General features: G+C 32.6%; 1 protein-coding gene across 1 annotated transcript; it reads right to left on the reverse strand.

Annotated features, from left to right (window-relative positions):
• Positions 1-224: 224 nt before the first annotated feature.
• adhfe1 (alcohol dehydrogenase iron containing 1) lies at positions 225-7,267 on the reverse strand. The gene is made up of 14 exons (XM_083524953.1): positions 7,108-7,267; positions 5,763-5,815; positions 5,596-5,639; positions 5,419-5,472; positions 4,299-4,453; positions 3,970-4,166; positions 2,840-2,917; positions 2,504-2,609; positions 2,232-2,384; positions 1,411-1,509; positions 1,133-1,211; positions 819-915; positions 557-714; positions 225-463 (listed from the first exon to the last, which is right to left on the reverse strand). Exons 1-14 carry the CDS (start codon positions 7,158-7,160, stop codon positions 380-382), a joined length of 1,410 nt encoding a protein of 469 aa, XP_083381079.1. The 5' UTR covers positions 7,161-7,267; the 3' UTR covers positions 225-379.
• Positions 7,268-12,780: the final 5,513 nt, after the last annotated feature.

Consider the following 12,780-nt stretch of genomic DNA (forward strand, 5'->3'; position numbering starts at 1 on the left):
TTCATTATTCCAGATTATTGTTATTACAACAGCAGTATATCAACAAGTAATTATTATACATTAAATAACTTAAAAGATTGAGTGTTTATATCAGAAAATAAGTTTACTAATATGTTTCCATCAAATTTATAATGTATTTAAGCTAAAGTGCTTCTGGGTAATACTTTGCTATGAATAACTTATGAATTGAAGGTCCTGCAGAAGACTACAAAAGGCAGAGAAAATTTTGTTGAACATTTTACTCATAAAAAAATTAACTGCTTATTTGTTTAACAAGCAAATCAATGAATCATGAACCAATCATAATTATTTATAGTTCATACTCATAGCCATATGCTTGGTTTGTCCTTAAACAAAGCAGATGAAGTATTTTGCATGTTTAGTATAGTTTCATGGATGCTTCAAACAAACAAGTGAGATCATCTTCAGTGTGGGATCTTGGTGCAAGTTTTGTCACACGCTCCTGTAAAGCACAAATGCACCTATACATAAATATACAATATAAATCTACTAAAAAAAAACATGGCATCAAAAAGTAAAGCAGATAAGAGCAAACCTGTGGAATAGTTCCTTTCACCAGTTCAGGAATATCCTCTTTACTGTAGCCAATTTCACACAAGCCATCTTCCACTTCCAGGTCATACAGAAGTTTCCTCAGTACATCTGACAACACACGACCAGCATCTTCTCTCTTCACATTCCTTATATCAGCACCTTAACAACACACACACACACACACACACACAAGCATATAGGCATACATGCAAACAAAGTTTCAGGTCCACATAATACACTTAAAAAGTATGTTTGTCCATTACCTAGTATCTCTGCTGCCTCTAAGTGGCGCTCTGGGCACATGCAGGCAGTGAAGGCAAACACAGCCGGGGATGTGAGAACCACAGAGAGTCCATGAGGCTTCAATTATGATCCACATACAAAATTATATACATAAAAAAAATCAAATACATGAGGAACTGCAAACATATAGCAGCTAATAAATTGTAATGCAGCCATACCAATGCTGGACATAATTTTACAGTAATTCCATGTGAAATTATTTAAACCTTATTCAAAGTGAAGGATTTTTTATAATACTGTGTTTTTAAAAGTGTTTGTTTAGGATTGCACTTGCCACTAACGGGTGGTCCACATTGTATCCTTTAGCTTTGTGGGTTTTAATGTTCCCAGAGATGGGATATGACATTCCATGACTGAAATAAAATAACAAAGAGTGCAATTAAGACTAAAGTTCCAATGAATCTTGTTTTCGATTGGTTCTACAAGTCATTATTATTAATAAAAAATAAACTTGGAGAATAATTTATCAATTATATATTATACCTATTATATAAAAATATTCTATAACATTTTATTGCTGTGAAATATTTATTTATGGAAAAAAAGATTTACCATAAATGAACTCCTGCATTACCAAAGCCAATTCCAGCAAACACACTTGCCAGGTGCATGCTGGAGCGTGCCTCTACATCATCTGGATTACACACTGCTCTGACAAACACACAAGATGTATGAAAGTTTTCATTCTCATACTTTTTATTTACCTGTACAAGACTGCTCAGACAATTATGCATAATGCTGGCCAGATATATTGTTCTTATTTTGTATTTTTTTGCCAAATATTCTTATTTTATTATAACACCATAAACTAAAGAAAATAAAGTAAAAACAAGTTAGGATTCTGTTCAAGTAATAAATAGAAATGATGACAAGTCTTGTTTAGCCATAACATTAATGGGTGCCTTTTGAAACATGGTGAAACTGTAAAGGGTAAAGGAAAATTAACTACACAACATTAAAGAGACATACAGTAAAATTCCTTGTTGTGCATTACCTAAAAACAGGTCAAATTTATCAACATTAATAATAATAAAAATATATAAATCGCACTTTGACTACAAGTCTAGATAAAAAGGTAATTTAAGTTTTATATTAATAAGCCTGTTCTTTAATCATGTCTAGTAATCTAGTGGACAAGCTACATAAGTGGATTTTTAAGTTTGGTCATTTTTGCAATGGTAAAGTTTTCTGTGAGGCTTTATGGCTTTTAAAAACATGTCAAGCTGCTTTTATTAATTAAACAATGATAAAAAGGCAGGCAGGCAGGTAAGTGGATAATTTTACAGCTATTACAGGAGCTAACTTTTCACTGTTATGGCACAACATTAAACATAACTGAAAATAAATGGATTGTTTTTTTAAAAAATATATACCGTTTTAAGTACTTGGCTACTATACAAAGGGCATGTCTTGCCCAGACGTCACTGATTGGATTGCTACCCTGATAGGCAGGACGGGTAATAGGATTGGTGGGACAAGGACTCCTCATGTTATATGGCAAAGCAGTGTAGGATTCCAAAGCATGGCTATTAGAGGTGATAGACAAAGTTTGAGAGACTGGATGAGTATAGGTTGAAATAAGAATAAATGTAAAGTAACAATTCATATTCACTTCAAATTCACACATGCACACAATGTGTTTTACCAGAGTACGTCAAAACCACTGTTGGCAGCGACTCTGTCCGGCATGTGCAGTGTGTGTAGTGGATCCACCATTGCCAAAGTAGGCTTCAGTGATCGACTTGCTATACCTGAATAAAATACAAGGAAGAACACATTTAAATTACATTTAAGGGAAACAAAATAGTGGCATATTAACACTGTTAAATCTTTCCAAATTTAATTTACATGATAAACCAGATACTAAAAACATATACAGTATATGAACATATAATGAACATATAAAGTGTCAAGTGTTGGGATGAAGCTCAAACTGAAAAGCCAAATTTATATTTTACATTCAAAATTAATTCTCTCACACCTGTTTTAGCTTTCAGGTACTCAAAATCAAATATTGCTACCCCCGTGGTCTCACTCCCAGTACCTGCTGTAGTGGGAACTGAAAAACACACATAGACAAAGTTTATTACAGAGTATAGACTTAATTTCACTATATACTTTTACTTTTACTGTCTAAAAGCAGCTTTTACAATTTAATATGAATTTGATTTGTTTACATTTTAATTGGTTAAAACAGCATTAAAAATAAAAAGCTTTTATTTTATTTATTTATTTTTAGCTTTTTTTAGTAAACAGTATAGTCTACTATATCCTAACTTCCAGGCTGCTGCAGTGATTTCTTTAACTTAACATGACTTTAATTTAACAGGAATCCAAAGTGTTGAAAGTCTTAAAGATTTCTCTAGATCTTTCAGTTCCTCCTTGCTCCTGAGTGTTGATGTTTCTTGACCTAGTTTGCTAATACTCCACCTAATTGCCTAACTGTGTGGTTATTACAAAGGTTTGCTTTTCTTCTTTCAAGGATACTTGCATCCTATCTTAATTTAAGACAAACAGGAAACTATTTTTGTCAGTGACAGAAGTGTAGGTTTGATTAAATGTTTATTACACCCCATGTCAAATAAGTAGTTTTTATATAAATCAGCATTTCTATTAATATGCAGTCTGCTGAATGTATTGTTTTACTTAGTTTTGAACAATGGAATAGTTATACCCCTAAAAATATATATGAGAGGATGTGTTGTGTACAGTTTTGGAATTTAAAGTTAAACGAAGTTTCTGATCTATGTGCCATGCCTAATCTCACTTTATTAAAAAAAAGTATTAAATCTGCATTCATCTCCTGATTAGATACTGTATGCTTTGACAAACTAAGAGGTTTTCCCTGAATGTGATATGAACTAATTAGACAATAATTAATGGTAATTAATAGATAATTAGACCAATATATTGTATAAAATGTTTAAGATTGTCCAATAAATAAATAAATAAATAAATAAATAAATAAATAAATAAATAAATAAATAAATAAATAAATAAATAAAAGGGCCATACTTATATATTAGTCAAATCATACATCAGTCAAGCATCAAGAAAACATCCCATGTAACCCATTGTTCCGTATTTCCTAAATAATATTCATACAAATACCTGCAATAAGAGGCTTCAATGGCTGGGTAACTGGCTTTCCTTTTCCAACTGGTGCATTGACAAAATCCAGAAAGTCAGCCTCCGGGTGGCATGCGTAAAGATTGGCCGCTTTACAGGTGTCAATCACAGATCCACCACCAACAGCTACATATGCATCAAAATTCCTTTTCTTCACAAAATCAATAGCTTCTTTAAAACTAAAAATGAAAATAGCAATTTATTAGCCATTCAATATAGCCATCATGCTCACAACATAAAAAGACTGCAAATGAATTAAAATATTTACAGTTCAGTGTTTGTTGCTTCACAAATATACACATTTATACCACCTCTTATCAGTAGGTTCCACCCTCACACCGTCATAGCATTCATACTTCACACTATGTCTTGATAGTGAGTCCAACACTGCTGTTACTGGAGGCAGTCTGGACAGGTTCCTGTCCGTCATCAAACACACATTTTGTGCACCCATATTTTGCATGTCCTAAAAAACATTCAGAAACATTATACCCAAATTGATGTTATTATTATTTTAAAAAAAAAGTTAAAATTTACCACTAATCCACCTTGTGGATACATTATCAAGTTTTGGTTTTTTTTAATCAGGGGTGTCAAAATTGCTAGAAAAAATTTAAAATAAGAAAATAGAAGCTTACCACAAAAATCCTGGTGTACAAGACTGTTAACTTTCTTAGACAATAAATTACTAATTTATTTTCTACCAAACAAGTGACCACAGTTCCACCCACTTGTGTTTTCATGTGGATCACAACTCCATGACTTGTGGATTTAAAGGTCAAAACTGTCTTAGATACAGTTGGCATTAAACAAGAGCAACTATTAAAAAAAATACACGTCAAATCCCACATACGTTCCCTGTCATTGGTATATGGTTTAACTATTTATTTTATTATATAAAAATTAATATGAAGTAAGATTTTAATAACATAGATACATATGTTATCATTTGTTAAAATAGTAAATGATTTCATTTTACTCTACTGCCATTGTAATTGCAAATATTAACATTTCTTATACTTATATTAGAATTGTCTCTGTTGTTTAATTGCAAACCAGTTTCTGACCCTGCCAGGTGAGATTTAACCAAGCTCTATGTTTTAAGGCGTTTATTCTCTTTTCCCCGAGCTCAGCCATTGCTTTGTGTCTGGGCTCAGTGGAGCTTGCGTATGAATAGATAAAGAGTAGATGTATTAATCAAAATCTTAAATGCACTGTTTAACCCCTGGTTTATGTAATTATGCATAGCCAGCTAGAGATGAAAGAAATATTTGTTAAAATACTCATAAATATTTTGCAATGTTACTGTAACTGTCAGTTTGTAATATAAATTATCATTTAATAACTACATAATTCACCTATATTGCTTGAGATAAATTGCATGCTATTACTATGTGTTCATTCTAACCGTGCCAATAATAAAATTATTACCATGCCAATTTCTCTGGTCACACCCTTTCCATATCTGACATTAGAGCAGGCCATCTGAAAAACACAGGCAAAACCACAAGAGAATCTTTATTAGACATTTTTAATACAATTCAATACATTTAAATGAAATAAATATAAAACATTGATGCATGTTATAAGTATAAGACTGATACCAACCTCAAAAGCAAAGTCAGTTTTTCTCCCAAAGGAAAGATCAGCACCTGTCCACAATGAAGGTGGTCATTAAGGGTAAGTGGTAATCAGCTCATACTATGATTTAAATCCTAAACCTTTTATAGAACAATATTAAGAACCTGTATTTCCTTGTCACATGAGAAACACACCTGACTGATTGATGTGGACAGAATGTGTGGAAGAGTGAGCAGGACATCTGCACCTATTCAAAAAATAATCGCATAGAATTTGACATGCAAGAACTCTGAACTGTAAATAAAAATAAAGTTACTTATCCATGAGTTATTTGTATCTGTCTTGTAGAAGCACATATATGCAAATACATTGCTCAATTAAAAAATAAATGGTTAATTCAATTTTTTTTTTATTAATACCTAATAAGCATTTAGAAAAGTACTTAAAATATTTACAAGCAATGAAAAACTAAAAATTACTGGAAATCATTCACTTTTAAATATCATAAATGTGCTTCTTTGTAACTTTAGGACAGCACATCAGCACTACATTATGATTTCCTGACATTAAGAAAAACCCATATTGGTCAACATCTAGGTAATTCTCAAAGATGTTTGGAACAACCTACCTGCCAAATTTCTCTCTCTCTCTCTCTCTCTCTCTCTCTCTCTCTCTCTCTCTCTCTCTCTATATATATATATATATATATATATATATATATATATATATATATATATATTGATTGCATTCTGCATAACTTTAAAGCTGTTGTATTTCTATCTTTCACATATCGTCTGGGATCAAGTTAAATAAGTAACTAATGTAGGTAACACATTAAGTGTCACTTTTACCTGTTGGCTTAAGTCACGCTGTCACTGAGTTTACTGAACTCTGTGTTTGTGTGTGTGTGTGTGTGTGTTGTGTATATGTATATGTGTGTATATGTGTGTGTGTGTATATATATATATATATATATATATATATATATATATATATATATATATATATATATATATATATATATACACACACACACACATATACACACATATACATATACACACACATATACACACACATATACATGTACACACACACACACACACACATTATATATATATATATATATATATATATATATATATATATATATATATATATATATATATATATATATATATATATATATATATATATATATATACACACACACATTATATATATATATATATATATATATATATATATATATATATATATATATATACACACACATATACACACATATACATATACACACACATATACACACACATATACATGTACACACACACACACACACATTATATATATATATATATATATATATATATATATATATATATATATATATATATATATATATATATATATATAGCGTACATGACGTTTTAAAGTTATGCAGGATGCTATTCGATTGTAATATGGTTAGAATTATTATGCAACTTTTACAGAATTTAATCGATTAATGGTCTGTTTTGCGGAAGTTGTTTGACTTACGCTTGAACGACAAGCTGCCTAAGTAAATGTGTCACCCTGTCGCGAGCAGCCATGACCGTGAAACGACGTGTGTGTGCTTGTTTTTCCCAATCCACGTCTCCTGCCCGGTTCTTGGACTCGCACTGCTTTATGCTTTACGACCCTCCCCGAACTGTAGGGCGCATGTGCGTCGTTTTACGGCAAAGGTCCTCCATCTAACACGATGGAGTAGTGTAGATATATACAATGGATGCTGATTACAATGGATGCTTTTCAAACCTAAATTAAGAACCGGTGACGATATCGATACTTATACTCTCATTAAATGTTTTTATAGACATTGTTTTCATCATTAATAAACACAACACAATACAATTCATCATTCTCTCATCATTCTCTCTCCGATTTGGATATTTTTTGCGAACCAAAAATAACTAAATAATGTTTTAGGAACTTTCTCTGTATGTTCGTTTTTTGTAACCATAAACTAACCCTCCCACAAAAATATAGGATTTTTTTTTTTTTTATAGGAGAACCTATATAGACTATTCTCTAATAGTTATTTTTCATGATCATGAGTTCAAATCGCAGCACCACCGAGATCCTTCTCCCGAGATCTTGAGTAAAGCTCTTAAGGTATAAATGAGATAATTATTAGTCACTCTGGATAAGGACGTCTGCCAAATGCCATAAATTCATATAGTCTATGTGACACTAAGTTTTTTTTTTTATTTAACAGTGAATGGTAAAATATAAACAGAAATTATTTCTATTTTGTCATTACTTTTGATTACTAAGTCTAATGGTTCTGTTATGGTGTGTATTTTATTTTAGGTCTATCAGAGCTCTTAATATTATTTAAAATTTCAACCACGAATAGTTGTCAAGCATTTTGCTCTTGTAAAATGTATTTGTTTTTCAGTTGCAGGTTTGGATGAAAACAGTCCATCTATTCAATACAAATTGTATTAATAATAAAAAAAAAAATAGTTTGAAGTTAAATGCTTTAAGGAACAGTTAAGAAAGTATATAAGTGCTAGAGCTAGCTGCAAAAGGAAGTAAGAATTTCTTAATTTCTCATCTCATTTCCCTCTCTGCAATTTTTTGCACCTGCACAGTAGGAGTCAGTTCATAGAATTTGCTCCTGTTAGACACAAGGTTGATGTTGAATCCACATAACCAAAGGCTCACAACAATAACATAAAAAAAACTCATTGGGAAATATGCACCTTTTAACACAAAATTTGCACATGGTTTTTATGTACTGGTGAACATCATTGCTTGAGTTCACAAATGAAGCCTTACTTTTACAAAAACATACATGCCTTCAATGATGAAATACATTTAAATTAAAGAGGAATTTATAGTTTATACAATATGTACAAATATAATCAGTAAAAGAAGAAGCCTGGGAGGTGTAAACTCAGTGGTTAAGGCATTAGACTCTGGATTGGAAGGTCACAAGTTTAAATCCCAGCACCATCAAGCTGCAACTGCTGGGCCCTTGAGCAAGATTCTTTACTCTTAACGGCACAGTTATAAGCAGTGTTGGGCAGTAACGCATTACTGTAACGAAGTTACTTTTGACAGTAACTAATACTGTAACGCCTTACTTTTAAAAATAAAGTAACTTCGTTACCATTACCGTGTGGGGCGTTTGTGCGTTACTTTTTAAAATAAATTAATTCCGGCTGAAGTGTAGACTACAGTCTAACCTGTTTACAGCAGAGACGCATTGTAGGATTGGTGGATGAACCGGCAAAATGAAAGGGAAAATTTTTAAGAGCTCAACACAACAGCAGAAGCCACTTTGGTTTTTGATTCTGATTATATTATTCAGCTTGTTTTGTTATTTATTTTAGAAATCCTTGTGATATATTCAGTTTGTGTTGGTCTGACTTAAATAAAATAGTGTTTAAAAATTACTTTGTGTTTAAGTCAGTTTTGTGTTTGTATAGACCATAACGCATAAAAGGGCATTAATGGGAACATTAAAGAAGGTTCTTTAAAAAAGTAACTAAAAAGTTACTTTTAACAGTAACGCATTACTTTCTGGTGTAAGTAATCAACAAAGTAATTTAGTTTTTTACTTTTTGAATGAAGTAACGAGTAACTGTAACTGGTTACTATTTTTTAGTAACTAGCACAACACTGATTATAAGTCTCTCTGCACAAGGGCTTCTGTTAAAAGCTGTAAATGTATGTATTTAATGTACATATAATTTGTTCCTGGTGAATAACTTAAGTCAGACTATCTGCATGAAGGAACTTTTAACAATTTCAATCTTAAATAATTTGTAAAATTACAGTGCAACAATGTGTTTACTTTACGTTCAATAATTCTAATTACGTAATACGTACTTTCCCTCATCTGTATTTATATATTTATATCTGTATTTATATATTGTGTTGTGTATATACTTGTAATATTATAGTATGTCTTATTTGTCTATTCTTTTATATATTTGCATTTATTTTTTATTTTTTATTTTTCTTCATACTGCTGTAACAAAGAAATTTCCCCACGGTGGGACGAATAAAGGTTTATCTTATCTTAATTTTGAAAAGTACTATATATTTTTAGTCCTTAAAAACTAGTGGAGAGAGTGGAGTAATCAGGTGGTGTGGGATGTGGGATGAATTTAATAAATATGTTTCATCTATATAACAACTTTACAAGCTTTAAAGTCTGTTAGAAGATTCTTCTTCTAGTAGAGTCTACTGCAACATTTCACCTTTACCACTGATCATAGACCTGAGAGAATGACATCACTCCTAAAATTAGAGGCTTTGTTAACCTCAGGCAAATAGGAGCTCATTGCCATCCCCGCTGAGCTAAAAAAAATTATGTGTAGGCTGACACCACAGAGATTTTTAGTAAATACATTTTCAATGCATCTCATCAAAATTGTTTCTCTGCTAACTCCAATGGAAAAAAGATGAAAGTGCATGCTATATGGGCAAATGTTTGCAGGAAAAAAGGAAATCTATAATAGTTTGTTGCCTCCACTTGCAACCTGCATAAACATCAAGATAAAGGATTATTAACACTCCAGTTACATGGGCAGTTATTGGATCAGACACTTTGGCCGACAGCCTAACAGTTAAAAGCCAAAAGTGTTTCAAGGGGAAGTCTGTGGTGAGAGTAGGGAGCAGGTTGAGAAGAACCTGGAGAGCTGGAGTTACATGCTGGAAAGAAGGGGAATGAAAGTCAGTAGGAGTAAGACAGAGTACATGTGTGTGAATGAGAGGGAGTGCAGTGAAGTGGTGCGGTTACAGGGAGAAGAGATGGTGAAAGGGGAGGAGTTCAGGTACCTGGGGTCAACAGTGCAAAGTAATGGAGAGTGTGTTAGAGAAGTGAAGAAAAGAGTGCAGGCAGGGTGGAGTGGGTGGAGAAGAGTGGCAGGAGTGATTTGTGATAGAAGGGTATCTGCAAGAATGAAAGGGAAAGTTTATATGACTGTGGTGAGACCTGCGATGTTGTATGGTTTAGAGACAGTGGCATTGAGTAAAAGACAGGAGGTGGAGCTGGAGGTAGCAGAGCTGAAGATGTTGATGTTTTCATTGGGAGTGATGAGGATGGACAGAATTAGAAATGAGTTTATTAGAGGGACAGCGCATGTAGGACGTTTTGGAAATAAGGTGAGGGAGGCGAGATTGAGATGGTTTGGACATGTTCAGAGGAGGGACAGGAGGTATATCGGTAGGAGAATGCTGAGGATGGAGCCATCAGGAAGGAGGAAAAAGAAAGGAGGTTTATAGATGTGGTGATGGATGACATGCAGGGTTTGAAAGAGGCAGATGTAGAGGACTGGGGGTTATGGAGACGGATGATCCGCTGTGGCAACCCCTAATGGGAGCAGCCAAAAGAAGAAGAAGTTTCAAAGGAATATCTGCAAGAGAGATTCACCAAAACAACTGTGGTGAGTCCATGCTGCCAATTAACATTTTAATAAGACTTTGCCCATTGAATGCTGAGAAGAATCGCAAAATCCTCATCTTCCGCAAGTGCTCTCCTGCAACTCTTCTGGCATCTTCGGTCCACTAACCATTTTGATTGGTTTATCAAGGCACCACTCAAAAGCCAACCAGACCACTAACAAATTACTATTATCAGATAATGTCTCCAGCAAAGCAACTAAGTGTATTCCTCCTAATCAATCAACATATAAGTATGGTTCCTCCAGATTCACACTGAACAGGTGCATTTGAAACAAAATTTTAAAATCCTTTTAGAAACTAAGTAATGTTTAAGTTCGTTTTTGATGGCACATTCAGGACTAGGTTTAATGTGCTAAACTTTGAACTTCAGATATTTTTTGTTTACATTTGTGGAGAAAAATAAATAATGATGAAATAATAAATTATTAACTGGTGGCATATCTCCTAAATAATTAAATAATTCAGGTAATTTGTACATATTTGGTGTGATTCCTACATTAATGGTGTAAAATGCAAACATATATATTACATAATTACACCCTTATGTATGTCTTAACAAACTGGAACCACAAAGTTCTAATGCAAACAATTTGTACAGGTTGTTTCTAAATGCTGTAACATTTAAAACAAAGAAGCCCAAATCTTCCAGCAATTCCAGCATGACCCTGTGCACAGTAAGAGCTGAACCTGAATGGCCTGCCCATGAGTGGCAACACTGACATCAACCCTATTGAACCACTTTAGGAGGAAATGGACAATGGGTATTTTCATTAAAATAGTTTGAAATGGAAAAAAGTGTTTTATTTAATTAATATCACACATCTTCAAATATGTAATCAGTCTTCTCATTTTTTAAATGGAGAACAGTACAGAAGTCACTCTGTTGTTTGATATCATTCTGTACACCACACTGAACATGGACCAGGGAAAGAAAAGAAGAGAGTTATCTGAGGAGGTCAGAGGAGGGGAATATTGTGAAAAACGCATGTTAAAGGTATCTTATGGATAGCACAATAGACCAAAAAACTTATAGGGAATTATTTTTATGGAGTTTTATGTTGAAATAATAAAATGTATTAATAAAATATAATTATTAATGATAAAATGAGGTAAAATGTTAATACAGTACAGTACTATATACTTAAAATAGCATTATTGGGTGGGGTCCATTTATCGCGTTTTTTTCGTTTATCTCGGATGGTTTTGGAACGTAACCACCATGATAAATGGGGGATTACTATAATCTTATTACCCCATTTTTATCAGAGAATAAGGCAGAAAATATATAGTTAGAGTTATATATGAAAGAAATGTGTATGTCTTATTATAATTAACGCAGTCTCCTTAATTAACTAGTAGAATATATTGAATGTATTTTGACTGGAAGGAACCACTGACAGTGGATTATAATAGCAAATGGCTTACCAAATATAAAGCAATGAAAACAAGGATAAAATCTCCTGCTGAAATGTTAAGTAAAAGTGCTTCAAGATAAAAAAATAAATAAATCAATAACAAATAAGAAAAAAATTATACAGTGTCTGTGGAAAGAAATCTTTGGCAGAGGCACCAAAATACTTCCTATTAAAATACACTATATAGAAAGAGATCCTCAGTGACATGAAAAAAAGAGGGAAATTCATAAATTCACAAAACAATACTTTTTTTAAAAATTTTGTGACTATATCACGAAATGCTGTGAGACAGGGCTGTCCAAACCTATATTCATGATCTTGTGTGCACAATCATGAA

The sequence above is a fragment of the Silurus aristotelis genome, assembly GCF_946808225.1.
Source record: "Silurus aristotelis genome assembly, chromosome: 22".
NCBI classification, from domain to species: Eukaryota; Metazoa; Chordata; class Actinopteri; order Siluriformes; family Siluridae; genus Silurus; species Silurus aristotelis.

Bases quoted from the DNA above. Each gene is read 5' to 3' on its own strand.
- adhfe1 (XM_083524953.1), bottom strand. From the start codon at position 7,160: ATGGCTGCTCGCGACAGGGTGACACATTTACTTAGGCAGCTTGTCGTT. The intron at 5,640-5,762 runs GTGTGTTTCTCA...CATTGTGGACAG, and splicing joins TGTCCACATCAATCAGTCAG to GTGCTGATCTTTCCTTTGGG. The intron at 2,385-2,503 runs GTAAAACACATT...CACCTCTAATAG, and splicing joins AGTGGTTTTGACGTACTCTG to CCATGCTTTGGAATCCTACA.